At 42.7% G+C, this 27990-nt stretch overlaps 2 protein-coding genes across 5 annotated transcripts; one reads left to right on the top strand and one right to left on the bottom strand.

Annotated features, from left to right (window-relative positions):
- On the top strand, positions 1-6615 carry gabrp (gamma-aminobutyric acid type A receptor subunit pi). Of its 2 annotated transcripts, none has more exons than XM_058063628.1 (10): positions 1-534; positions 2106-2168; positions 2281-2393; positions 2475-2542; positions 2633-2850; positions 3381-3463; positions 3676-3813; positions 3938-4090; positions 5020-5213; positions 5286-6615. In XM_058063628.1, exons 2-10 carry the CDS (start codon positions 2116-2118, stop codon positions 5616-5618), a joined length of 1353 nt encoding a protein of 450 aa, XP_057919611.1. In that variant the 5' UTR covers positions 1-534; positions 2106-2115; the 3' UTR covers positions 5619-6615. The 2 variants fall into 2 exon arrangements, with proteins under 2 accessions (XP_057919611.1, XP_057919612.1); XM_058063629.1 differs by having other exon boundaries at positions 2103-2168.
- On the bottom strand, positions 6612-27757 carry afap1l1a (actin filament associated protein 1-like 1a). Of its 3 annotated transcripts, XM_058063616.1 has the most exons (20): positions 27612-27719; positions 19949-20002; positions 13416-13541; positions 13241-13324; positions 13077-13156; positions 12326-12461; positions 12032-12127; positions 11747-11961; positions 11495-11674; positions 11203-11286; positions 10456-10531; positions 10243-10347; positions 9958-10169; positions 9603-9748; positions 9422-9491; positions 8865-8979; positions 8090-8257; positions 7170-7345; positions 6972-7097; positions 6612-6763 (listed from the first exon to the last, which is right to left on the bottom strand). In XM_058063616.1, the coding sequence occupies exons 3-20, from the start codon at positions 13537-13539 to the stop codon at positions 6737-6739; spliced, it is 2220 nt and encodes a 739-aa protein (XP_057919599.1). In that variant the 5' UTR covers positions 13540-13541; positions 19949-20002; positions 27612-27719; the 3' UTR covers positions 6612-6736. The 3 variants fall into 3 exon arrangements, with proteins under 3 accessions (XP_057919599.1, XP_057919597.1, XP_057919598.1); XM_058063614.1 differs by lacking the exon at positions 19949-20002 and having other exon boundaries at positions 27612-27757; XM_058063615.1 differs by lacking the exons at positions 19949-20002; positions 27612-27719 and adding an exon at positions 18216-18401.
- Positions 27758-27990: the final 233 nt, after the last annotated feature.

Raw genomic sequence — 27990 nt, 5'->3', positions numbered from 1 at the left:
ACTTCACATGATGCCACAGAGTAGAATTAGTCAGGGGAAGCAAGAGCTCTTGAGGGGATAAGACAGAGGAGAGATCAGATGCCCAGGAGGAGGTGCTCAAAGTGAAGAGGAGTAGAGTGCAGACTTGAGATTAAAGGCCTGTGGAGGAAATAGTGTGAGGGAGGGAGACGGGAGATGTCCAACTGGATGTTAAAGAGCATGAATGCACTCCACTTCCTTGCTTATTTGAGAGTGGAGGTGAGTGAGACGGGAGTGAAAGGGGCAGAGATGTGGTGCAAAAGAGGGAGGGGGCTACACAACAGCTCTGTTGGGAGATGACGGCAGCTGTGCAGAGACGCAGGGAGACGCACATACAGTGCAACCAGCAACATTAGAAACACATCAGGACCAGATGATTGCTTCATTGGCAGATGGATGGAATAACACTTGGAAATAACCAAAAGTAAGAGGGGATACAGGACGAGAAAACAAAGGAGAGAAGAACAACAGGTGGACAAAGAAAACCAGAGGACAATTCCCTGCAGTCCAAAAGAGGTAAGATAAAAAATATAAAGTTTTCCCTAAAAATTTTTTAAAAACCAATTTTTTGATGTGGGCATGCACACAGAAATTCTACTCACCTCAATGGGTCTTTTTATGTGTTTGACACAAGTAGGAGATAAGAAAGGGAAACCAAATGATGCTTTGCAAGGTAAACTACGAGGAATGCGGGTATGAATTAATCATAGTCGACCGGTGTAGTGAAACAAATTAGACATAATAACTCTTAACTCTCATAACAGCCATTAGCAAGGGAAATCAATGTGCCCATAAACATCATCATTTAGAATGGCACCACTGCGTTAATAATACATCCACCGAGCAGCTTTCACCTACTGTAACATTTATTAGGGGGATTTTTGTGTTTGTTCATGAGAGAGAAACAGAAGTCTATTAGTCATTTAAGGGGGAGGGGTGCGGGTGTAACTCCACAATGGGGAATCCTTGATGAGATGGCGACAGAATTAGTTATCTGACTGGCTTTGTGAATAAACCATGAGGCCATGGCTTCATAAATCAGCAGGTGACACGCGCCAAACCACACCTTATAATAAGTAGAAAAAAAATTAATTATTCATTCATCTCTATTGAACAGGAGGATTGTATGTGTTGTTCCATAAATTAGGGTAGCTTTATGAAGATGTGCTATTAAGTTATTCATATGTAGTCGTTGACCAGGAGGGTGGGGATCAATAAAAGTTCCCAGATGTATCAAAACACTGCCCATCATTTCTATACCGCTACAATCCCCCTAACTCTAATCCTGTTTGCTAATACATGGGAACAGAAAAGGGAAGTCAGCTCCGTCGCCCACTTAGGATGTCATCAGTGGTTGCCCCTTTGCTAATTAAAAGTTATGCCAAAATTTAAAAAAATGTTAAAGTTACTGACGACATTGCAACCCAAAATTCCTAATATGGGCTGCAGATTGCCTGCACTCAGTAAATGCGGACCTTGGTTTCCAGAAGCCCTCGGGAGAGCTTGGGAGTGTGACCAATCACAGCGGAGTGGGCTCGGCAGGAGTACGGCCGGTGGTGCAGTAAATTACACAAACCTTTTGGGCAGGAGGCAGGAAATCCAAGAAGACATTGCTGGAAGGGGTGCAGAGTCTAGAAGATCTAGAAAGCTTTCTGTGTGAGCTATTGCGTGTCGCTGATGTATAGGAGTCCAGATCGCAATACAAAGGCCTGAAAATGAGTATAATAGGTCACTTTTAAGGTTATTTTTTACCTTCAATGAAGACATGTTGACACTATTTGGCAGTGAGATCAACACAGACACTACCTTTAGGTCTTGGCCCGAGCTATTTCTTGAATTTAATAGTGTAATAGTTTCTCACCTTCTGTATCAAATGCTGCCATTTTCGACTCTTCTTGGCTCCGTTTTGGGTTGTTTTGCAGCCATGATCAAAACAGAAGCGAAGACCTGAGGTGAGAAACATGACTAAATTCAAGAAATAACTCAAGGCAAAACATGAAGCTGGTGTCCATGTTGACATGATAACCCCATGTATACTACACGTAGATTGATTTGTCTTTGTCTTTATGTTTGTTGTTGCCTAGCAGCTGATCCACAATGTTTGTCCAGCTGCATACGCAACTGATCCTGTTTCTGACCTTCCCACTCTGGTGAGACACCCCTGGTCCATACTGTGTTATCAGTCAAAGTGCTGGAATTAATCATGTGGTATATTGATTGATAATTCCTTACAAATGCTTTCTATTCATCTGTGGTCCCCAGTACGTGTGTGTTCCCTGGGCATCACTGGGGGGAATGGAATGACTCCCAGCTTCTGCCCACCATTCAGAAACTGATGAAAGGATATAACCGCTACCTGAGACCCAATTTCAATGGTAAGCCTAATCTTGATCCGCAACAGTCTACCACCCAACCGGTACTTTTGGATGCCAAAGCCTGTCATGTCTCCCTGACAGAGGGTCCAGTGGAAATTGGGATGAGTCTTGATATTGCAAGCATCGATGCCATCTCTGAAATCAATATGGTACAATACCGCTGCTATTCATTTCGGGTGGGACATCCATCCATCCATCAAAAAACAGAAGTAATGATGACCCAAGGTGTTTCTCTTCAGGACTACACTGCAACTATCTTCCTCCGCCAGCGATGGCGTGATTCAAGGTTGGTTTTCCCGGGGAATGAGAGCATCAGCGTGGATGGACGTCTGGTGTCCCTGCTCTGGATCCCTGACACCTTCATTCCAGACTCCAAGCGTTCCTTCTTGCATGATGTGACGGTGGAGAACCGCCTCATACGCATCTTCAGTAACGGGACGGTTCTCTATGCACTCCGGTATTCTTTACCCACACGAAGGTCCAATAAGGTCCATAGTAGAAATGCATTTGGTTGTTTGATAAACTAAAATGATTTCCAACTGTAATTATCATAATTGAAAGTGATCACTGATAATTGAGATAATTTTGGTCACAATAATCATACCAACACATAACACACACGGCTCACAAAGTACTATGTGGACAAAGAAATATCTGCACACAATGCTCATGCCAAAAAAAAAAAACACCTATATATTCCTGCCGCAAGGCATGCTGGGTAGCTCGTAGCCCACTTTCTCCTAAGATTTTAGCCTGATTGTAAAATATGTTGAGGAGGTCATCATCAAGTACCCAAGGAGGAGTTAACGTTGTCCTCTGATTTTGGATCAACAGTTGCAATAAAAGCGACTCCATAACCCTTTCCTCATTTTCCGAAATGCGGGACCAAGGGTAGTCATTGTACATAGCTATTTTAGACATAATGTCAGCTGATGGGGATATATTCTAACATTTTTTTTGTAATATCTTTATTGTGACTCCAACCAGCATCACAGCCACAATCGCCTGCAACATGGACCTGACCAAATACCCCATGGACAGACAGGTGTGCACCCTGCAGCTGGAGAGCTGTGAGTACCTCTCGGCTCTATTACCCCCTCCCTCCATTACCCCCCCTCCACATCTAGCCCGTCACAATACGCAGATGGACATATGCTAAACCATCCTCACTATCACCACCATCTTCCTCACTGTGGTAAGTATGCCACTGAATACATACCAAGGATTGTGTTTGTCGCAGACAAAAGTCAGTACTCTTACAAGTGTTGTGTTGTGTAATCAGGGGGCTACAACGTGCAGGATGTAGTGTTTTACTGGACAAGAGGGAATGACTCAGTGAGGGGTCTGGACACTCTGCGGCTGGCTCAGTATAGCGTGGAGAGCTACTACACGTCTGTGTCGCAGGCTGTGTATGAGACTGGTAGGAAGAGAATTTTCACGACACTATTGGATAATTAATATGAATTATGATGCCGTTTAGATCACAGCTTTTTAAATAGTACATGTATGTGTATGTGTGTGTGTGTGTGTGTGTGTGCTCCCAGGACAATACCCCAAGCTGGTGCTGCATTTTGCACTGCGGAGAAATGTGTTGTTCTTCATCTTGGAGACATATGTTCCCTCCACTCTGTTGGTGGTTCTCTCCTGGGTCTCATTCTGGATCAGCCAGTCTTCCGTACCTGCCAGGACCTGCATTGGTTAGTAGTCACAGTACAAACACATAAAGGCCGCATAGGGCCCAAAACAGCTTGCATATTTAAATGATAACCCAAGGGAACGCTTACTTACTCTGGGGTGTATTTGTCTATTACAGGCGTCCAAAAAAGGTAGTTTGTAAGCTATGGTACATATCCTGTTGTTGGAGAGTGTCTTATTGTTCATAGCAGACAAAGTGTAACTTAACTAGTTACTGAGTTCCAACTCATCTGCGTGGAGGAGATTTCAACGCAATAGTAATTTATTGACGCCCCCTAGTATGTGAGGGGGGGAACTACATAGCAACAGCCACTGTTGCTACGGAGCCTTATATCCAACCGACAGCTGAAGTGACATGAATAGCAACGGACATTATCCGGACAATATCCAATGCCCACTTCACCAAAAAGCAAAACCAGCAAAAGCAGGTTAATGGAGTAACGCCGCGGGGTTTGGTCAACTTCCTGGCTAAAGCTAGCGTTAGCGTCAGGTAAAGTACACAGTATTTGAGTTGACCACCGTATTCGCAGTATAAAGTATAATTTGTTTATTGTTTTGCTTACCTGATTGGTCGGAAGAAGTCCGGTGTAGCACGTCAAAAACTGTGAAAGTGGTGCATTCTCCTTTGCACGGTCCTCGTTTTTGCAAATGGATGAACATGCATACATCCTGTCGCTTGTTTTGGTTGGTGTCATGCCGCCATTTTTGACCAATCGTCGAAATTAGGCACCGGAAGTTAAAAAACCCGTTTCCGGGAGAATCGTAACGTCAGAACCGTTTCCCATTCCATTACCTATTTAACAAGTAATCACAGAACTATAGATAATATTTCGCAAAAATGTAAATCCAGACAACCCTAGGCTAGTGTAGACTTCTAGAGTCTGCTGGACATCTCTAATGGCATCATTTTGAAGTATGTGCTACTCACTAGGTGTGACTACAGTCCTCACAATGACCACTCTGATGATGGGCGCCCGCACCTCCCTCCCCAATGCCAACTGCTTCATTAAGGCCATAGACGTCTACCTGGGCATTTGCTTCACCTTCATCTTTGGTGCCCTGCTGGAGTACGCCTGTGCACACTTCTATACGATGCAAAACCAGACCATAGAGGATCTACACAGGGTGAGCTGTGAAAACGGAGGAATAATCATATGTATGTTCTTCAATAACTAAGAGCGTCTTTATTTCTGTTAGGATCTTGCAAGAGAGTTCAATGAGTCCAATGGAAATGGCTCCATCCCCATCGTCAGCTCCACCCAACCAAAGAATAGCGCAGAAGCAGGCTCCTCTGCAGAGGAACCTGCACAGGAGTCAGAAAACAGCAACACAAAGGCCACCGGTGAACCCAAGGAGGAGAAGCCAGGTCAAGGCTGCAGCCTATCATCAGTGAAGGACGCATCACGGAGGGCAGTGTCCATCTTCATTGTAGAAAACCCACACAACATCGATCGACACGCCCGCACTGTTTTCCCCACGGCATTCCTTTTTGTCAATATTCTCTACTGGCTTTATTATCTCTTTCTCTGAGAGATGCTCACAAGCTGCTATTGAGTTCATTCCACCACCCAGCAGCTGCCGCACATCCCTGTTGGAGACCCAGACCAGTCGCTTGGATCTGAAGCCATCATACATGCTTTTGGTTGACAAGTTCTATGTAAAAAAGAAACAACTTGCAACCAAATGATGAGGCTACAAATGAATGAAAAGCAGCTGTCATCCATGATTCTACAAAGTCTACATTTGAATATTTAGCAGAACTTATGAGAATGAGTCAGGTTGTAAACCAAAGTTGGTTTCAACTGCATCACACTAATGCTGCCTTCATTGTTGTTTTAATACATAGGTTGGTATACTGTAGACCGTATACTGTAATTAACTTCACAGCATGCAACATTAGAATAATAAAACAATGATACCGGGCAGGCTGGTGCGTTGTATTGTTTTTGATATTTGAGGCTATTATTTCGGTAGCAACATTGACAAATAAAAAGCAACCTAAAAATCTGTGGAAAGAACTGGTTACATTAAAGGAACAGATATATTTAATGACATGTATTGTAGTAAATTATATTTAATGCTGTTAAATAGCATAAATCCATTCTTTTATATATATAAGGGTCTATAGATACCCAGGTCAGAAAATCTTAAAGTGCAAAAATCAACCACAGGTTTTACAGATAAGTAGAAAAGTGGAGATTTCTTCCAAAAAAATGTGAATGGCAGTGAGCATGTGTGGCCTAAATAAGTCAAATGAATGCATGATGCGTTCACAACCAAGCATGGCACATGCAGCTGGATGGGTATGTCTTATTATAAATGACGTACAGTATTAACAGAAAACAGTAGTCATAAAAAAATACAACTCAAATGGCACATCCTGGCTTCACCTACTGTATCTCCCATCCTCTTATTTTCCCCAACTCATCACACACAAACCCCCCACACATGACTGAAACAGGGTGTGAACCTATTACACTAACTGCATAACCTTAACGTTCCGAGTCAAACCTCAAAAAAAAATTTTCCTGAAGATGTACCTCCACCTAGTGGCTGATTTCTTTCATTACAACATTAACTTGTTGGCCGTCTGTGCTTGTGAATATTTGGTGGGAACCTTTTTGTATCAAGTCCCAATGCTGCTGCCTTTAGGTTCCTTTCTTTGACTCCCATTCCTGCAAAAAAAGAGGAACACATGCAAGTGAATATGTATAGCATTCATTGGGTAAAATATCAAAATGTGCTTTACTAAGATAACAACAATGTTACCCAATAGAACCAAAATAACAACAGTTGTGTTGACAAGTTATTAGCAATAACGTTCCCTTGTAATGATCTAATTATTTGTAGAGACCGGATGTGATGAAGCGGTGTAAAAGTCACCTTAGCCTTCTGCATGACAGTTCCTGAAGAGGAAGCGTACACAGATGGAGGCCTCTTGCGCATCTCCGAGGCACAGTTCACAGGTAAGGCCTCGCTGTAGATGTTAAGGGTCTTCTTTCTGGGCCCCTATAAAAATGTGCAAATTTAACAAATATGCAAGAATGCAACAATGAAGTCACGCATCGACAACTAAAGTACCTTAACAGGTGGGACGACCTCCAACGGCGTACCCAGCGCTCCACCCGCCAGGCTCTTCTTCAGGTTTTCTTTGACTTGTGACAGCCGGAGCTCCAGGTCCACTCTCTCTGCCTCCTTAGCTCGGCAAGCTTCCTCGAGCTGGGAGACACGCTTGTTCAGGAGAAGAGCTCTCTTCTCTGTGCAGAGACACACACATCGAAATACATAATACTTTTTATGGCACTAGACAGACAATATTTTAAGAAGGTATACTGGGAAGTAGAGAGTTGTTCTAAAATGATGGTATCTTATGTGCTTCCCGTCTTCTGTGTACAGTGTGAGTAACTTAGCAATACATTTTGACTTACACTAAAAGCTGACTTACATCACAGTCTAAGAACGGAACTCATTCGTAGCCGTGGGACCATATAACAACTAAAGGCCGCCAACATTAATATTGTGGTTGCAGCTGTCGTGATGTAGTATTACACTACACTACACTACACAATCCGTACCTTATCTAACAGCGCCAATCATAACTGAGTATTATTATCTCTGGAAAGGCGTACAGCTCTTACATTAGATCACATTAAATTGTGCCTAATGTTTATACTGAGAACCTAAAAAAATGCAGCGTTGAATTGTTTATCTGTAATCTAAACGTTACATTTTTACAGTTTCATTTTCATTCAGTCACCATTTTTAAACACGTTGTTGAATTTAATTATAAAAAAACTATTAGCTCTTTTATTAATCCCAGTTCCCACACAGTTGTGGACTAATGAAGGTCAGACAGAGCAGTCCCATTAGACACACAAGCTTTTGCAGGATTCACAGATGAAAGCTGTAGAGCAAAGCTGAGTAGCTACGGGGATATGATAACCCCCCCAAAAATGATTAATCTAGCATCTGCTCGGTGTTTTCTCTAAGGCTCTTCTTACCAGGAGCTGTTTGCAGCTGTTCCTTGAGTTCTCGCTTCTCCTGTCGGAGTATTGAGAGCGTATTCCGGATACCGTCCCTCTCTTTCTCTAAGTCCTCCTTGTCTTTCAGGTGGCGCTTGGCGTCCTCCTCTGCTCGTGTTTTCCCATACCTTCCGTACTGGTTTGAATCTAGGTTGAGATGTAAGGGCAAAGGTCAGAGATCCTGGGAGGGTAGCAGAGCATGTCAGTGTGAATAAGTACTATGAGTGAGGGTGACAATACTATTTTCCTATTACGCTGGATATCCTGTATGAGGAGTGTGTGTGTGGGCTTCCCAGCATGCCTTGCGGGTTATAAGGTTTTGATACCTGCATAGTGCATGTTATACAGCTACTTTGTATGTGTGTTAGTTTGGGTTGGGCTTTGAGTGTGGTAGGCAGTGAGTTTGTTAGAGTGAGAGTTTAAATATCAAACTAATCCACTACATATGAAAAACATTCCTCACAGAAACACCAACATGTGGATTCATTGTTTGGTCACACAATAACTGAGACAATATACAATTGAAACATATTTTTAGCATTAATAATCCAAAACAGGATTGTATGAAACCAAGGTTCCACTGTTCTGTATGCCAAACCATAATAGAATCGTTTCAAAAACCAAACCCCCATTAGAAATGTTTTCATCAGTTCCATTGCTGTCATATGATCTTGAACACTATACAGAAGCCTGTAACAGAACTATGCTCAACACATAGCGCCGCTACTACAGGAACCCAACCACACACACTTACTTGACCCTGTTCTTTTGAGGGAGTTTAACGGCTTGGTTTTGTCCGAATCACTGCTGGAGAAACTGGAGCGTCGCTTCCCTTGATTCCCACACTGTTGCCGGCAGCTCTCCATAGACTGGAGGAACACAGAGAGGGGAGGGAAGGGGTGCAAAAAGCTCAAGTATTCATCCATTCGGTCTCTTTTTGATTTATTGGCTTCAGACAGCAGAGGTGCTTGTGGCGGTAGTATGTGTTTAAATGCACGTCAGTGGAGTGGACTGAGGGCTTGACAGGATGTTAAACTGCTGTGACCTCTTGGCTTCCTGTCACCACTGTGATGACTGGTCTTTCTCACTCCCATGCATGCACACACACACACACACACTTTCGTCTGTCTGGCTTTGAAAAAAGCCATGGCTGATGTGATGTAACACAGCTACTGTACATTTATTAGCAATGGTTCTCCATACTTAGCTGATAGCCCCACAAACAGATACATCCGAATGCATCGCCATGATAAAATAAAAGCCGCCACACACACATGCGGCTTCTAAAACTGAAAATGTCTGCATTCTCACCTGCATGTCCTCATTAGGGACCTCATCATATGTTCTGGAGTCTGTGCTACCACACGAGGATGTGGCCCACCTAAGCATCAAAGAGCAGAGTAGAAATAACCGATGTCTGTGACTTTCATTTGACCTTGCACAGACAGTATCCAACACCCACCCCTGACCATCAAAAAACTGGCAAACTCACAGGAAGGAATGGCGCGCAGCATTGCGTATATTAGCGATGGTTTCCACGTCTACGTAGTCATAATGTAGTGACTCTGGGTCTGTTGTGGAACCGGTTTCGGCCAAGAGAACGCCAAGCCATCTCCCAAGATCCTCAGAGTTTGCTGCCTGTAAATAAACAGGACATACAGTCATGTATTAAAACACTAACTTAAACACAAAGACACCTCAATTAACGAAATGTAACTAAAGTAACTAAAACAACCATAATGTATCCCACGGGGTACATTCCAAATCTCCCCCAAATCTTTTTACGATACTAAATATATGCACCAAAATAGATGCATACTGTAAATGAATAATAAAACACTTTTCACCTCCAGAGCCGCCACTGTGGTGCTGGCCCGTAAGATTCGGAAAGCAATAGGATGCTTAGGTCCCAGCCCCGGCACCATCTCGCAGCCATGCAGTGGGAGGGAGGGCAGGGAGGTCTGATGGTCGCCTCTGTCATGGTAGAAGTGCAGGAAGCCTCTGCACACACAGCACCAGTGCTCTTGCCACTCTTGGTTGACAAGTACTGACAGATAACCTGCAGACACAAAAAGTATTGACGCACAATGTGTTGTTAAACCTTCAGGGAAGCCTTGCGGCAGGCGTCTGACCTTGTCGAGGGTCGTTGTAGGCTGTTCGGGAAGCCTTCTTCTTTGAGAAGCTAATGATGCGTGTGATCTTTCGGCCTGCAGCAAAAGCCCCACGCTTTACCTTACCTGCGGCGAACAGCAAAGCATGCAGCTGTAGATACTTTTAAGATCATAATCGATACCCAGTAAAATATGAAGTCACAACAGGGTTTCCTGAGTGGCTTTTATTCTCACCATTTTCTCTGCAGTTCTCCCCTGTTGATACGCCAACACTGTCTGAATCTGAAGTGTTCCTCTCAGCAGACAATCTCTGAGCAAGAGAAAAATGAATACACACAAACTGTACATGGTAGAGCCCGACCGATATGAGATTTTGGGGGGCTAAAAAAATGTATATATTGAAATTTCACTTTAAAACACGGTATAGTAGTCTTGGTGGACATAATGGTGGACATGTGAATTAACTGTTGCATCTATTTTTATCTCCCAGAGATGCAACGTTAAAGCTGTAATATCGTTTCATCTCCTTCCTACATGGCTTAATTTATTTACCGAGACGGTGTGCAAAGATCCTGCACTCGTTGGTATGTCTCACTTTCATTCTTTCTCTCATGTGTAGTCCAAACTATGAAAACATGACATCAAGAGATAAACACACCTGTTTGCTACCTGGTTCCCTCCCTTCCCTTTCAGGGCTTTTATTTATTGCAGCATCTCTTACCTTTAAATAAGTCATACAGTGACTCACATCCAGCCCTATTATTATTAGCATCGTAACAATCATGTACATAACACACCTTGCCTTTGTTCTGCTAATCAAACATAGGTAGTACTGTTTGCCGCTACATGTGTTTAGGACAATGGATGGTGACAACACAATTGCAGCTTGATGCTGACTTTTCCTCACCTCAGCTGTGAATGAGTATAATTTGAGGGAACAAATGACAGAGAACGTAAAGGTCCTCTCACCCTTTGACTCACCTTATCAAGCTCAGTTTTTCTGGAAATGACTGGGGATGTGGATACCTCTGCCCCTGTGCATTGTCCCTTCACCTCTCTAACAACCTGAAAGGGATATTTTAATCATGTTATGCAATGGCTGCTCTTCATTGCATCATGCATCATTTTGCGTATGCATACAGAAACACAATGTAATAATATAGGCTGGTACTGGTACTTGATACAACAATATGATTCTTATTGAAGCACTTGAAGTGGTGCAGAACTGTCCTGTATTAACCTGAGGTATTTTGTCCCCTACCAATGGACTTACCCGGAGCCATCTGTGTGCTTGCTCCTTGCTCTGCACAGCCAAAACCAGCGCATCTCCATTGGGTAATGTGAACCGGAGTTCATGGTGCTTCCGCTTGCTGTCTTTCGGAGCATAAACCACAGTGCACTGGGGCAGCAGAAGGTCCACGTAGGGGCTTGTGTCCTTCGAGCTCTTATAACACTGAAGGAAGGATGGCAGTGTTAACTAAGCTACGATGTGCAGTCAGCACACCCGTCTTGAGGATTTCCTCACCTGTAATCTATTCTCTCTTATGACAGTGAGCTGTTTGGCCCATTGGCCAAAGCGTTTCTTGCGTAGTAGGAAAGCACAGATGCGGCAATCTCTAGTTGGGGGCATCGAGCTCTCATCAGACGGCCACTGATGTGTGAGTCGCACACCGGGACTCCTCTCTTCCTCGTCTTCCTCGTATGATTCATAGGAGCTGCTCAGTGCGTCTGAATCGTTATCTAAGAGACAGAAATACTTAAATACATTCAAAGTATTTTCCTTAAATGGCTTTTATTTTTTTTAACCCACAGGAGTTTTTGCGGTGGGAGTTGATGCGGGTAGTTGGGTAGTTGCTGTCTGCATCTTCATATCCATCCTCTATGGAGTTAGGAGGGCTAGGCCGGACTGAAATAATACAAATAAATGCTGAAGAACAGGTAACAGGAATTGTATACAGATCTTTGGCTGCAACATGAGGTGAGGTTTAATGACTATAGATATACATTTGCTAAATGTATATATTTATAGAGCTTGACTGTTGATTAATGACTGGAATGCAAAGACGCAAAGAGAAACAAGTTGAGTCAAGACAGGGACGTATACCTCTTGTGATGATGTATTCGGGCATCTTGCCCGGACTGAGTGGCACTGCCTCCTCATAATAGTCCTCTGGGGGAGGTGTTGTGGGCAGAGGGGGAGGAGAGTCTGCTGAATGTACAGCTAAGGAGTCTCCACAGGTCTGAGAAGGGACACAGACACATACAGTATTTCTTAAATGTCCCAAAAACTATTAAAGATCTGCGCTAAAGTGCTATATCATTGAAGAGATACAGTAAATTCTCTGGGTGGAGCCCTCACCCTTGAGCATGTACATATGGGAAACCCCACACCATGGAATACTTTGCTCTTGCTTCCCTATGGCCTCGTAAATCATGGACAGTCATAATGAGGAGGAGTGCTGAAAATACTCTTTATCACATCCTACATGCAGAAAGCAAAGTATTTACAATTTTCACATTTGGAACTGAACAAGTGCACGCGTGTGTTCTGTGGGTTTATGTGCATGGGTCAAAATATCCATAAAATACGGAACCTTCTGCATGCAATGCTCTCTCACTTCCAACTTCCTGTCATGTGTGATTTTCCCATCACTTGATACCTGCCTAGCTCTTATCAAATGCACTTCTGCCACCTTGTGGACGTTTTTATGGCTTAAAATTGCTCTGTAGTGAAGTGCATTTTTTAGAGTTGTGAGCGTCCATTAATTAATAATACGTTAATACCAAACATCTTTGGTATTAAATGAGTCCCCCCTTGATAGTTTGATGAAGACATCAGGAACTCGGTCGCTGACCTGTTTTGAAGCCTCAGTTTGTGTGTCTTTGTCTTGTTTCAAATCATCCGTAACGTCCTTTAGGTCTCCAAGCTCACAGTCTGTGAATGACAACTCACATGAAAATTGGCTTTGTGTAAATGGATGAAGCACTAATATGCTCCTTGCTTGAAGAAGAAACATACCAAACTTCTCAAAGAGGGACTCTACAAAGCTGGTCCCATTCCTGTATACTGCTGAGTTCATGTAGATGTAGTCTGTTCCTGAAACTGGAAAAACAAAGCAATACACTTAACTTTTTACTTCTCACTCACTTAAGTGTGTGTATTTGTTTCTTAGGTTGTCTTCATTTTGGCTGACCTGATGGTTGGATCTTCTGCAGGAGATTCCATACGGAAGTCTTCTTCTCCTGGGTGGAGGAGCTGAGAGTCTCCTGGTCCAGCAACTTTAGGAGTGCATTCAGCTCACTCACCAACACCTCCATGGCTGCAGAGAGGTGAAAGGTCGGGGTGTAAGCAGAGAGCGTAAAGGTCGGGATGCAATGTCTAAACAAGCCTTAACAGATGTAAATTAGCAGCCTCATTTTACTTTGCTTTTGCTGACCCTTGATTCTCACAGACAGGGACCATCCCTCACCTCCTCTGATAGGCGCTAGACTCAACAATAACAATACAAGCATAGATGGACAGGACAGGACACATGGGTCCTCATTAAAGCAGAGAAAACAGGAAGTAAACAGTCTAATCCTAAACCAAAAATACCTGGTAAGATCTTAATGCAGCAGCTCAGAACATGCCTGGCTCTCAATCACAAAGTCAGATTTGAATCAAAGGCTGAGAAGGAAAATGAAAAGCTTGGATGGAATGATGACAGTAGTATGAGATTGTGACAAGAACAACAAATTAGAGAGCAGATTTACGAGGCAGCAGCCCAACTTCTCATTTGTAGAGACTTGATCTTTATCTTAGAGGTTGGAAATTTGAAGGCGTGTACACACAAAAAGCCAAGAGTTGGATCATGTTTGACGAGTCAGATAACAAAACGGTCACATCATTAATTTGAGATGGTCCACTCCCTGAAAATAGAGCCAGATTTGCACCGACCCTTATTTTAAAGATCCCTTAAATTCCATTGTACATCTCAGTGTGGTTTGTTGCCATAGTGACAACACAACACATACAATGCCCGCTCCAGTGAATAAAGCATCATAAAATGTATACAGATGTTGTTTGCCCAGAAGCATGGATGGTATGCTGCCCATCCATCCATCTTCTGTTACGCGGATCCTTACTACAGTCGTGGGTATGCTGGAGACTATTTCGGCCTACGGACAACTTAAGAGTCCTCGCTTACGGTTTGACGGAGTGAGGTTTACTAACAGAATATTGCACGGCTCAGTTAGTTGGCATCTGTCGCATACACACGTACCACAACTGATTTGGTTGCATATTATTCCACATCTGTACATCAATATCATAAGGTATTGGGTGCACACTTAGACCGCTGCTTAAATGAAACCACAAACCAAAAAAAACAACTAGCAGCTGCATGCTAAAGTTGATACCATCTGGTCAAAATGCCCCATAATCCCCACAGCTGCTGGACAACCTGCACTGGCAAATGTGTTTGAATTCCTGTGTTATCTGATGTGATTCCAGATGCAAGCATGTGGTGCTGAAATCTGAAATCAAACCACTGTTCCCCTCCGATGCCCCTTTTGTGTTGTCTTCATTGCCAACCGGTTGAGTCGGCGCACCAACATCTGCATCACTCAAACCCACCATGAAGCAACCGATCTCCTTTCTTACTGCTCCATTTTCCCAGCCCAGCTACATGAGTTAGACCTGCTGAACCATGCATCTAGCCGGGGTCAGCCATCGGATAGTCGCTCAGCCAGAAAACTCTTTGTTGGGCAGCCGGCCATTTGGCAACAAGTCCTGTTGTACTAATCACACACAAATACACACACATGCAGACTCTTGGAAGGTGTGTATTTAAGGTGTGTCAATAGAGACGTTGAGTATATATTGAGAACAGACAGCTTTGTGTGTGTGACTTGTGCAAGGTTTATGCATTAATGTATTAACCACGTGATAAATGTACGAATGTTTTTTGTCAATAATGTGTGACAGTGAGCTGTTCTCACTCAGAAATATTTTCCCAAGGTGGGTCTTCCTATGGGTTAAACAATGGCCCGTGAATGCACCGGTCTAAATGCAAATAGAAATGCACTTACGGTAGCAGTGTGTGTGTACTTCTTCTTTACAAGCATTTCCTTCTATTGTACCAAAACCACACTTGCACTCCCCGTGTAGTTGGCATGAGGAATTGATTCACGCACGGATCCGCCACTTTGACCCTTCTCATTACGATCCGACCCACCACACGAGGAGGTTTGTGAGGGGGATTGTGAGAGTCAGATCCCATGGCCAAGTGAATGCTGTCACTTTGCCAAAGGTTCCAGCTGTTTAGATTCTGGCTTTGGAGTGAAACTGTGCTTCCCCTAACCTTGGACACAAAAGCGTGTGAGTCATTCACTGCACAGAGGAGTTAAAATTACAGTCAGCACTAAATCAGATCTAGCAAACAAATCAAGGGCTCCATTCACACTGTGATTACCGAGACCTGGATAAAGGTACTCACAGATTCTTGTCATTTGAAAGCTATTTAAAAAAGTTGTTCTTCACAGACTACCACAGCATAGCATAACTTTCATTGAAAAGTTACTTCCATATGCAAAAAACAAGAACGTGTGATGTCGTGCTTTTGTGCATGTGAGTCACTTCACTCATTTTTTGCGTTCACATTGGCAAGTGAACGTAGCCAAGGTGTAGCCTTGACACAAAACTCTTCACACCATTACATTCGAACTTGAGCTGTAAGGCTCCGCTCACACTGCAGGTTAATTCCGATTACTTTCCTCATGGAGGTTGATCAAACCTTAGCAGTTGGTGCAACTAATTCCCGCAGGTGTTCCAAGTTCTGGAATTTGCCAAGTGAGGCACAAAGGACCACCCTTAAATCCAAAGTAAAGCTTCTAAAATCACCGAAACATTCATCTAATGCAGCATGTGATTATTTAAATCTGCAATGCACTTGCCTTTCAAAAGGACCTTAAGAAAAAACACTAAACTGGAAGTCACACCTGTTAAAGGTAGATAAAAGTTAACCTTTACCACTCTGTCTTACTACAACTTGGGATATTTCAGACCTAAAATCCAACAAATAAAAAGATGAGCCAAAAAGCGGGTCCCCACAGGAATGTCGGTGGCTTTTTAGTAGCCTTGGTTGCTGTCAAACATTGACTTCCTGTCACTTGTCTGGCAATTACTGGTAAACACCGCGCACATTCCTCACCTTTTTAACAGAGCAAGACGCTGCAAAGTGCAGCCTGTGGGTGTAGATGCATGCGTAGCCTTTTTGTTTAAGATGACGCTGTACAAACTGCACGGATGTGGGAGAGATGTGGGTGCTGATTTGTGATTTGAATCGTGTCAGCAAACACAGCACCTGTGCGAACATGTCCAACAAACCCTGATATGAAGACTAATCTGACTTTAGCTGAGTGCACATGCTGTTTTTCCTCCCTCCTGAATGAGATTTGCTGAGTCTGCCTCACACACACACACACACACACACACACACACACACAACATAAATAACTTTTGTCCAAGGTGACAGTTAAGTCATTCAGCAGCCATTATGTTTCACAATATTGTTGTGCACATTCCAACTAATTAAAGAAGAATTTTATTTCCACAGAAACTCCCCAGAGTAAAAAAAAAAAAAAAAAAACGACATTTCAAAATGAACCATGGTGCCACATTGTTGCTTCACTGATTCCCCCAGTCTGGTTAAGCTGTCTACAGTACTACGGTATTTCATGTCCAGTGAGTAACAAAACAACCTTTTCATTACCAACAGTGGTTATACATTACATGAAGGGAGGATCTAGACCCACAGGTTGAAAGAAATCGATCACTTCTATGTGACAACAGGAATGGAATGAGAACACAAAACTTGCCTTTTTTGGATGATAAACCAGCCCTTTCAAATGTTATTATGAGGTTAGGTTATTACAGGTCGCAATACACAAATTTAAATTTACATCTAGTCACATTCGTCTTTGTGGAATTCCTTGGCTGACACTTTACATTTTGGAGGGGCTAAGTAACACATTTGATATTCCTGCTTCTAAAGCTTTGTTATACGGCATGCATTCTTCAACCATTCTCTAGTAAATAGTCTCAAAGCATAGTACTCCTACAAAAAAATTCCCAAAAATGATCAAAGAAATTTCTCTGCCTTGAAGAATGAACACGTTTATGTCACTCAACCATTTTAACTGCTATTTACAAGCGTCTGCAGGGCATGCTGGGTAGTCCTGTGACATCAAGAATATCAGGAGTATGTGAACGTCTCATTGTTTACTTCCCTGACGACTTCTTCAACATGTTTTACAATCAAGCAAAGATGCAACAAACACAGCGACATGTTGCAAGGGAGACTACCACAAGGTACCCAGCATGCCTTGCGGCGCAAATATATGGGTATAATTTTGGCATGGATGTTGTGCGTACATTAGACTATAAATGGGGTTGTTTTAATTCGATTTTTGACTGTCATGTCGGTATGATGCCAGAATATTTCTGTAGCTGACACACCTATCCATCGGCTCCAGCATACCCCTGCTACCCTAGATAAGTGGCATGGAAAATGGATGGATGGATGGATGGACGCACCTATCCTGTGGTAGAAACAAAATCCAGATCTTTGTTTGTCTTTCCAAACAGTACAGCGGGGAGCTAAACGGTGTTGCTTCAGTTGCTTTTTTTTTTTGCAGACCCAACCATTAACTGTAGGGGTTTGATTCCTATTAATTTGTTCCATCTATGGCCTAACTGATTACTTCTGATGAATCAACTAAGAAAATTATCATGATTTATTAGACATTTAAAAAATTTGATTCATCGATTAATTGACAAAATAATCGACCGATTCATCGGTTATTAAAATAATGGTTAGTTGCACCGCTACTCACGTCATGCTTCTACCTGAGAAATTATTACAGCTTGTTGTTTGCAGGCAAGTATCTTGACACAGTCCTGTCCTCTATTCAACCTATAATGTATACAGAAATGAGCACAGGTCAGCACTTACCCTCCACAACCGTGGATGAGAGTCCAACCATGGTTCCGGCATACAGAGGGGGGCATTCATGTACAACAAGCGGATAGTGTGAGAGATATTCCACAGTCAAGGCCTGGCTGTGTTCTCTGGCTTGCTCGTGGAGGTGAGCTTCAGCCTGCTGCTGAAATCACAACCCTACCTCCCCCTTCCTCCCTCTGATCTGTTATCGCTGCCTCCCAACCTCCCTCCCTCCCTGTCTCCCCACCTCTCTTTTCTTTTGGGGGGCAGGGGAATTGTAGTGCTGTGTGTCCTTATTAGATCCCAGTCTACGGGGATTGTGTAGCACCTGGGAAACACTCTCCTTTTTATATATACTCAATTTAACACTTGACTGTATTCTTACCCCATATATTCTTATTTTGGAAAATCCTTTGATGAAGTTGTTATCAAAGTGACAATTTTTATGTTACAGCAGGTGTATTTATGTGTAAAAGTGAGGAGAGTAAGAGTATAATCGGTGGAGTTGAGTGGGAGGAGGAGGCAAGTTGAGACTTTTCAAAGTTACTTGTCGCCTTCAGGCAGACTCATGAGCTTCGACATGATGAAACACGCCATCGCCAGCACTACACTCTAACACTAACATCCCCAAGCACAGGCAGACAATACACAACCTCAATGATCCACTTTTGCAGGATCATTTGTTAAAGAAACATTTGGGCAAAACAACAACAACTTGGAATACAGTCTTCTGCAGGAGGCTGGTTGACCTCTGATTTCTTTGTACCGGTATTTAATATCACATTTCCTTATAGAAAATAATGGAAATAGGAATAACATGGCTGAAGTTTGACATGTTACCCATCATAAAACATTTCAAAGAATCCCAGCTCCCCAGTGCCTGCAGCACTCATGCAGCCCCAGATTAGGATGCTACCACTATGCTTTACTGTAATACAATTATTATTATTACATTATAATAAAAAATGGTAGTAACCTGCAGAGTAAATCATGATCACAGAACTGACATATTTTGTAGAAGTTCCAAGATCAATTAAAAATGATACCCATGTAATTGATATGAAGCATACAGAGCAAGGAACAACTTGCTGCTGTGTCTCCTCACATTGTGAGGCGTTCAGGCGCAGTGGTAATTTTGAGTGTTAGGCGCTAATATCCATGAGAGGGGAATTCTTTACCAGGTGTATTTACTTGACCCACATTTCTTTAAATACTAGACACAGCCACCTACAACCATAAGGGTAAACATACTTACATTGGATTTTATGGGCACCTGAAGGCACCTGAAGGCACATGTACTGTACGTATCTAACAGAGGGTGTTGGATCATGAGGGGCCCACAAAGTACTTTACTGTTCATAAAAGCTCCCTTATTTGCTGATCTGGTTTGTTGGTTCGGGGACATTGGTCCATGGTCTTTGGACACACAGTCTTTAGTTTGGTATGGTTGGATGATTATGATGTAGAGGAATTTCACAGAACCCTAACCTCAACCCCGTGGGACATATTTAGGATTAATTGGAACAGAGATGGTGAGCCAGGCAAGTCCCACAAAGACACTGGAAAATCATGTCAAAATTCCCAGTAAGAGTGGAAGCAGATGGGAAAAATTGGGGTCATACAGGTGTAAGGTGGCAGAGTGTCATTAACTTCCAATAGAATTGGTGTAATGCTTCTTTTCAGTCATTGTTTCTCAAGTGCAAGTGGAGCGATTTCAGCCTCACAGGACCTGTAGAATGACTGACCTTTGGACTTGTTTTGGCAGACTGGGAGAAGGAGGCCGCCAGCTCAGGCATTGGCTGATCACACAAAGAAAAGAATGGACGAAAACAACTTAGTGAGGGGGGGAATTTCTCAAGACAGCAGTAATAACGCAAATATAAATATCTTCATAATAGACGAAGCTCAGTGAAAAAGCAACTAAGCATGAAGCAAGTGTTCACCTGTTTCCAAACTCCTCAGAAATAGTTCTGACTGTGACAAATTCCAGACACGCCTTGCTAGGCATGGTTATGTTCTTTCAAAACCACTCCACACTGTGACTAAATGTGACCTCTGACCCTCCTGAGTAAAGCCGTGGACTCACAGGACGATGCAAGCCAGAGAAAGGACAGAAGAACAAACTATGCTTCAAAACATACATCGCTTTACCCCAAAGCCCAAGCTCACAAGTCCTGATGTTTTGGAGTCAGCCTAGGGAATCCAAGAGTTCAGCCCACAATACCAAACAGTGGTCTGCCCATCCAGAGGCGGCTCCCTGGGAGGGCTGTGTCTAATGAAAACTACAGGGCTTTTTCTTGGAAGTCCCCCCTTCCTTATTGTCTTTGGACATGTTGGACAAACAAACATTTCTAAACCTGATCGGACATGAAAGAGCACTGCAGGTCCAAGACTTTGGTGCAAGATGTGAACAACAACCGGGGCTTACTTTGGGCTATGAGCTATAGCAGATGTTTTCCAAGTTAACGTTATCACTTTGGTCTTCCTAGACTTATCACATCATCCAAGCTGGGGAAGGTACAATGTCTATGTCCTCCACATACCTGAGGTGTGTGTGGGCCACGTGGTAACAATAGTGGGGTGACCAGATGGTATAGATGTGTTTTTAAATTGCATCGTAAGCTGTGCCAACAATGCCTTGTCTCAACAGCTTGTGCCCTGTCATCCACTCTCCCTTTTCTGCTCAGATTCCAGGCATTTCCCAAGAGTGACGGTTCTCATCTCCGGGGCAGACAACATGTCTAGGCGTTCATGGACTGCTGATACGGTACATTCTGCAGCCTTGAAACTTTTATTACATTTTTTATTAGTTTTTGTCACTATTGCTGTCTATGCCACTTTAGACACGACGCAAGCTTGTTACTATTGTGCTCTTTAAAAAGGAAAAAGGTGATGCAGAAATGACTCGAGGCTCTTTGCTCCACTCATCTATATTGAGTGACAACGAGGTGTCAGCTGTCCCTTACGACTGCTGCAGTAAAACACTGGCAGCGACACAATGAACACTGAGGTCATGTTTACATGAGGTTCACACAGTGCTACAAAAGACAACAATAAAAAATACTGTAAATCACATTCCGTTGCAGTCACACAAATGCAATTCAGCGTGTATTTTGGTTGATATTTGGTCTGTATTGAGTTGATTAACAAGTACAGTAAACCTCGGATATATCGGATTCAATTGTTCCCACTGGTTTTGTCCGATATAAGCGAAATCCGTTATATGCGTATACCGGAAAATGTCCGTTTTACGCATATATCGGATTTTATCCGTTATAAAAAGGCACTTCCTTGACTATGTTTCCAATGTACCTGGACGCGCAGGCAACGCTGCAAACGCTGCAAATGACGTCGTATAGCGGCCTGTCACGATTCGGCGAATCGGAGCGCCACGATGCGGCCATCCGATATATGCGAGGGAAATTTAATGGAAATGCATTGGAACGGGACTGGAGATTTTGTCCGAAATAGGCGAAATCCGTTATAAAAAATCCGATATATGCAATGAATTTTTATTGGAAATGCATTACAGAAAAATTGGTTCTTTTTTATCTGTCCGTTGTGAGCGAATTTCCGATATATCCGAGTCCGATATATCCGAGGTTTACTGTACCACATTAATGCTAAACCATCAGTTATACCCCTATGAAAAATACAGGACTTTTATTATTTTATTTAACATGTTTCTCAATGGGCTACCCAGGTCATGCCCATGTGTCCCCTATAGAGATGGACTTCCTCCCTCCGCTGATGACATCACATATCACCTCCGGCCTTCTGTTTCCTCTTCTGGTCTGATGACATGCATCCACTGCACTGTCCCTAGTGACCCTATTCGCTATGCGCACTTGATCTTTTGCTAGATAGGACGGGATGTGCCTATTTCTCCTGCTGTAATTCAAAGCAGTGACAAAACAATAGAAGATAACTTGAGTGCAAAGTTTTTTTTTAGCGACCAACAACTAGAAAGTAAACATTTCACATGGCGTTTACTTTAGCGTATATTTACTATATGGAGATTGCATGCTGCATTGCTGACAGTACAGGCACATTACAGTAAAGTCAGGAATTTTGCGGATCGTGATTAGAACATGTGGAACATGTTTGGAGAAGTCGGAAGGATATACAAATTAATTAATGAGCAACGGGAAAGAGCATGCTCTTCCCACTGTTTTTATTATAACACGGGAAATGCTTCAGGTTATCGTAAAAATACACCGATGAGCTCACACTCCAACAAGGGAGGCAAGACAATACTGAGCTGCGCTGTAATGTTTCACATTTTATTTTAATAAAAAATGATTGACACCGTGTCTCACTTAAAAGCTCCATTTCAAGATCTTAAATGAGCCTCTGGCGTTTACATTCCGCAGCACAATTGCTACCCTGTCTGTTATTACAGCTCTTATCTCGCTCGGAGAAGAGCAATTAACGAGTTCAGTTGGCCTAAAATGCAAAACAACAGCGACACGTGCGCACGTGCTGTGGTATTTAAAGTTTAGCGATTCAATCAAAATATAATACGAGCTGTTCAATTCAATAAAAATACCCAATGAGTCTAAAAATCATCTGCTCCATGATTGATGTCCAGCCTCCTTGCTCCCTCTCATCGTGCCTGCTACTGACGCTCACTTTCGGGGGTTTGTGCACTCACCTGTTTCAGCATTAGCCGGCTTCTGAAGCGGTCTGAAACTTTGATGGTTGACATCTACTGAGCACACATGCTGTCACGGTGTGTGAGCGCCGTGGGAATTCCGCAGCCGTGATAGCGCTGGGCAGCTATCTCGGCGGTGACACAAACCAGACTTCAGTTACATGTAAGGTTCGTAAATGCATGTTCACTAATGAAGTTTGGCATACGGCTATCTAAAAGTCAAATGGACCACACGGACATACGAGTGAGGAGACAACAGGCGGTCTTTGTGTTACAATGTTTCACCGTTATTGCACATTCCCATCGGAAGGGTTGTATTGTAGGGTTGAGCGGTATGGACCTGAGCATGCATCACGTTTCTGTCAGATACCCCAGGGCAGCTGTGACTACAGATGTAGTTTACCACCACCAGTGTGTGAATGAGTTGTGAATGAACAAAGGGTTCACTTCATTGTGAAGCGCTTTGGGTGCCTTGAAAAGTTGTTATGACTATTGTTATTATGGTAAAATGTTCAGAAAATGGAAGAGTGGTTAGCGTGCAGGCCACACAGCTATGAGACCCGAGTTCAATTCCACCTGTGTGGAGTTTGCATGTTCTCCCCGTGCATGTGTGGGTTTTCTCCGGGTACTACGGTTTCCTCCCACATTCCAAAAACATGCTAGGTTAATTGCCGACTCCAAATTGTCCATAGGTATGAATGTGAGTGTGAATGGTTGTTTGTCTATATGTGCCCTGTGATTGGCTTGTGACCAGTCCAGGGTGTACCCCGCCTCTCGTTCCAGCACCCCAGCGACCTTCGTCACGATAAGCAGTAGAAAATGACTGAATGTTCAGAAAATGTAGCTGTTAGTCTTGGGAATTATAATATAAAAACAAAATAAGTCATATGTTGCAGCTTTTAATACTTAAACACTGCAAGAATGTTTCCAACTGTTTGCTAAGTGTGACAATGTTCCTTTCTCCACAAAAGCTTCTTTTACCCTCCATGCCCCCTGTAATCTATTACTTCCTCTTCGTCTCGCCGTATCTATATCGTTAACAGCTAACACAGATGATCAAATGCACTTGAGATGAACCCACTGGGGGTTTCCTGGCCTTTTTGAAACGCTTCAGAGATGCACACGCTCATGACAAGAGATATTGAAAATAGACAAATGGGCATTGGCTCATGAAGGGATGGTCAGAAGCCAAAGGTCGTAATCTTGGAAAGGATCGGTCTGTAAAAGCTACACTCATTTTTCATCTCTTTGAGTGATGAATTCATGTCCTAGATGACACCGCGGCTTGACTCAGCCTGCTGCCACACAAAGAACCTACAGTGCACCCATTATTATTCAGTTCGCAGTCCGATGAGATCACCACAACGCTATGTCTCCCTTCAGACTCGAGTATTCACTGAGAAAGATGCAGGCTGAGCCGCTTGATTGACACAGTAGAACGGATGTTGCACAGATGAGACTAATACACAACGATATACACTTACACACGGACAGAAGGGAGAAATGGTCAATGGTCTTTCACTTGTATAAGACAGAGCAAAATGGCCATCACCTTTTCACTGCACCTTACAAAGAGCACAGTTTTTTCTATGGAAAGCTTTACTGTAGCTACAACACAACCAGTTTATACCAGTCTCATTTGTAACTTGTTGAACAGAAATGTTGTTGCGACTAAATTGCTTTGACATAAATGCAAACATCTACCACGCACTGTCACTTTTAAATGCACTGTACAGAAATAAAAAGCAGCGCAAGGTAACACTGTGGAAAAGATTACTGTGGAAACCCGACGGCTGTGCCCTGAATGCACCACAGTCATATACAATTGTAGTCTGCTCAGGGGAATTCCAATTTGTAGCTGCCCCCAGCTAATGCCTAATAGTGAGAGAAGATATCATTCTGTATGATAAAACATACATACTTATTGAGACATATCACTTTATTAGCACTGACAGGGGAACATCTAAATGTTATTAAACATGAACTGTCGCATGCACTCACAGTGACTTCTCCCAAGGCTTTTACAGCTTGGGAACATACCCAAACAACAAAAATGTTGGAGTGGAGTTCCTTGCTGGAAAGAAATCTTGCAGCATTCGGTAAACAAATAGCAACATCTTACGGACATAACACTACCAACCTGGCTCCTTACACATATAAATACAAATATACGGAGAGGATATTCCCTTTCAGCACATCCTGGTTGCTGTTATTGTAGCTGGGTTTTCTCCACATTAGAATAACATTGCATTCACGGACAATAGTGAGGAAAGCCCCCGGCTATGAAATGTATGATGTCACACGAAACCCCAGCAAACCTTGTGAGACTTCAGCTTGGTGAGCAGGATAAACGTTACAGTTGCGATTTGGTTTTTATTTCGCTTGTTTGTGTTGTCACCATAGAAGTATGGCGATGACCACAGAACCACAATTGTGTTACCGAATGATTTGTCGAAATTATTTTTTTTACATAATCAAGGTTATTTTTCTTAAATTGACATTGTGCATAGCGAATGTTGCTTGTCCAGGTTTCAGCTCAAAATAAGATGACATTTTAGAAATCATCGGATCAACAGGAAGACGTGATGAAAAGAGTTGCAAAGAGATGAATAAAACAGCAGCACAGAAAGGCTTTCTATTGTTGTTATTAAGTCTCCTGTTTCCTTGTCGTCATTTGACTGCGCTGCAAAGTCAGGCTTAGAACAATGACTGCCTTGAAATACATGAAAAACACAACAGCTTTGTTGTTTAAAAATGCAATTCACACTATAGAGTACTTGCGTATAAGATGTTGCATGTTTGAATGCATGCATCGAGGGGTCACAAACTTACAGTAAGGGGATGACAGCAGTATGCATAATTACCCAAGTTGTACCGTATACAGCTTTGTGTCATCAGTAATAAACTGTCAATCAGAGTTCCACACTAAATACAGAATAAATGCTTTTGCATAAATGGAGCAGAGTTTCCATAGAATTACATGCATGCACCATTATCCAATAGACGTCTTTGTCCACAACCTCTTCCATATGCAGCCTGACAATGGCTGCGATTCATCACGGACGCGGAGCTGCAAAACACAAAATCTCAACACTGCAGTGGTTCTCTTTGGGGACCGCCGCTCCCCTTTCTCACCCACCTGATGCTCCGATTCTCAGACTGCAGAAACCATAACTTTATGACAAAGCTGCTCCAGATGGCTTCCATTCAAGGATATACTACAAAGCTACCACTGCTAAATCCCATACCTGCTTGTCTAGTACGCATATTCCATATTGTCCCAACGCCGATCACATTGCAAACTTGGATAATATAGGATGGTATTCAATCATCCCATATTAAATCATCCCCGCAATGATAACAATTAATCCCTAATAGCTTTTAAGTGCATTGCAAGAACATCGTTTTTTTGTGTCAGTCTACAGGTTATATCAAAATTTGTACTGTTATCAAAAAATCCCCAAATAAGGTTAGCTCAAATTAATCCGTTCACTGTCCTTTGGATGGAAGTGAATTTATGAGCAAAAATGAACATTTTATGTTCTCATATATCAAATCAAATCTCAACTACAAACACACCAAATGAATGCGATCCAAATAAAACTGTGAACTGTGTTCTACTCATAAAACCATGAACTATAAAGCCAATATATCCCTCAAGACAATACAATGAATTCTTACTCCAGTCTGCTGCGGTGTTTATGCAAACGAAGCCCACATAGTCACTTAGGAGAGATACCTGGATGTTGTTAATCTGCGTTGAGAGATGGGGATGACAGACACGGGATTTGTTTTGACCTGACAACATCCGCTTGCATGCCGTCATAGTGATGCAAAGCGGTGAGTCGTCAGCAAAAAAAAACAAAAAGTGACGATTAGTATAGTTCATGTGATAAGGTAGAGCACCATTTAGTGCCGTTTCCTTTCATTCCAAGTCTGCGGAGTAAAACTACCCATAAACGTTGGTCCTCTAATCAGTATTACATGTTTACCCGGCTGGAGGCATCCAGCCAGGCTTTATAGCCCTGTAAGTAGTAAAACTACACGTTTACCGTCATCTGAATCTGTAAACGGAGATCAAAAACGCTAACAAAGAAATGATGTTCTGCACCTCAGGCCAAAATCCACAGAAAGTGGTGTGGCTTGGGGGCTGTTTTTATTTCTAGTAAAACAATATGCACCCCACAAATGCACACCAACAATAACCACATGCTTGGTCTAAACCTTTCAACTGATGCAACCATCATCAAAGATAAAGATGGTACCTTTGAAGAAGTGACAAAATGTGCTCCAATAAAATGGACAGCGATAACTAAGCAGTGTTGTGGTCTCCTTATTGAGACTCCCCCCTACCAATGTCTCTCCCTCAATTGCAACGTCCCTTAGAAGTGTGCATGAAGGAGTTTTTTCAATTATCAAAAATGCAGTACTGTGCCTTTTACTGGTGCGCTTAATGGTTTGGCTGGAATAGTTATCTTCTTAGAAAACTCCATCCACCCCACCAGGAGTGCAGGAATTCCTTTGGAATTGTGCTCATAAAGTTAAAGAGCGCTCGGGTCTCATTAATGTGCTGTAAATCCAAGTAGTTTAATTTTATATATACATTTTTTTTTTGCAGGAGATGCTGCAGTTTGCAATGTATAAGAAAGGTGACAACATGCACAGTGGGCGTGAGAGGTCAACTGACAAGTTGGAGCCTGCACACAACACTCAAGACATTTTGTTTTTAAGTGTACAAGAAAGTGTGTACTTACATTTACTGCTGTTTGAGTTCATCCTGCAGGTGATGATGTCCATGTGAGACGATGCACTTTTATAGAACGCCCATGGTTAACCGTGCACGGCTTGAAAGAGCCTATATGGACGAGCCCCTGTCATGAACTGCAGTCCGGACTGGAGGAATAAAGCCGCTGGCTGTTCCGCAGGGTCCCAAAACCCGCCTGTTTTCAATGTCAATGACTCGAATCTAATTAAGTAATCTAATTCAACTATTTCGTCAAATGTGATGCCTGATTATAGTTAATATCGTTGAATTTTAAGTACAAAAACGTAAATGTAATACAAAAAAGTCACATTTTCAATGTTATGCTAGGTTATGCTAGCTGCACACCAGCTAGCTGAGTTCGTATCTTC

This window comes from Doryrhamphus excisus, chromosome 23 (assembly GCF_030265055.1).
Source record: "Doryrhamphus excisus isolate RoL2022-K1 chromosome 23, RoL_Dexc_1.0, whole genome shotgun sequence".
NCBI classification, from domain to species: Eukaryota; Metazoa; Chordata; class Actinopteri; order Syngnathiformes; family Syngnathidae; genus Doryrhamphus; species Doryrhamphus excisus.
This window is presented reverse-complemented; position numbering and strand designations above follow the sequence as displayed.

Excerpts from the sequence above, each read along its gene's own strand:
- afap1l1a (XM_058063614.1), bottom strand. The coding sequence starts at position 27,654 with ATGGACATCATCACCTGCAGGATGAACTCAAACAGCAGTAAAT. Across the intron at positions 13,542-27,611 it reads GAACTCAAACAGCAGTAAAT|CCATGGAGGTGTTGGTGAGT; the intron begins GTAAGTACACAC and ends ACCTCTCTGCAG. Across the intron at positions 11,675-11,746 it reads TAAGAGAGAATAGATTACAG|TGTTATAAGAGCTCGAAGGA; the intron begins GTGAGGAAATCC and ends TCCTTCCTTCAG.
- gabrp (XM_058063628.1), top strand. The coding sequence starts at position 2,116 with ATGTTTGTCCAGCTGCATACGCAACTGATCCTGTTTCTGACCTTCCCA. Across the intron at positions 2,394-2,474 it reads CCTGAGACCCAATTTCAATG|AGGGTCCAGTGGAAATTGGG; the intron begins GTAAGCCTAATC and ends TCTCCCTGACAG. Across the intron at positions 2,543-2,632 it reads CCATCTCTGAAATCAATATG|GACTACACTGCAACTATCTT; the intron begins GTACAATACCGC and ends GTTTCTCTTCAG.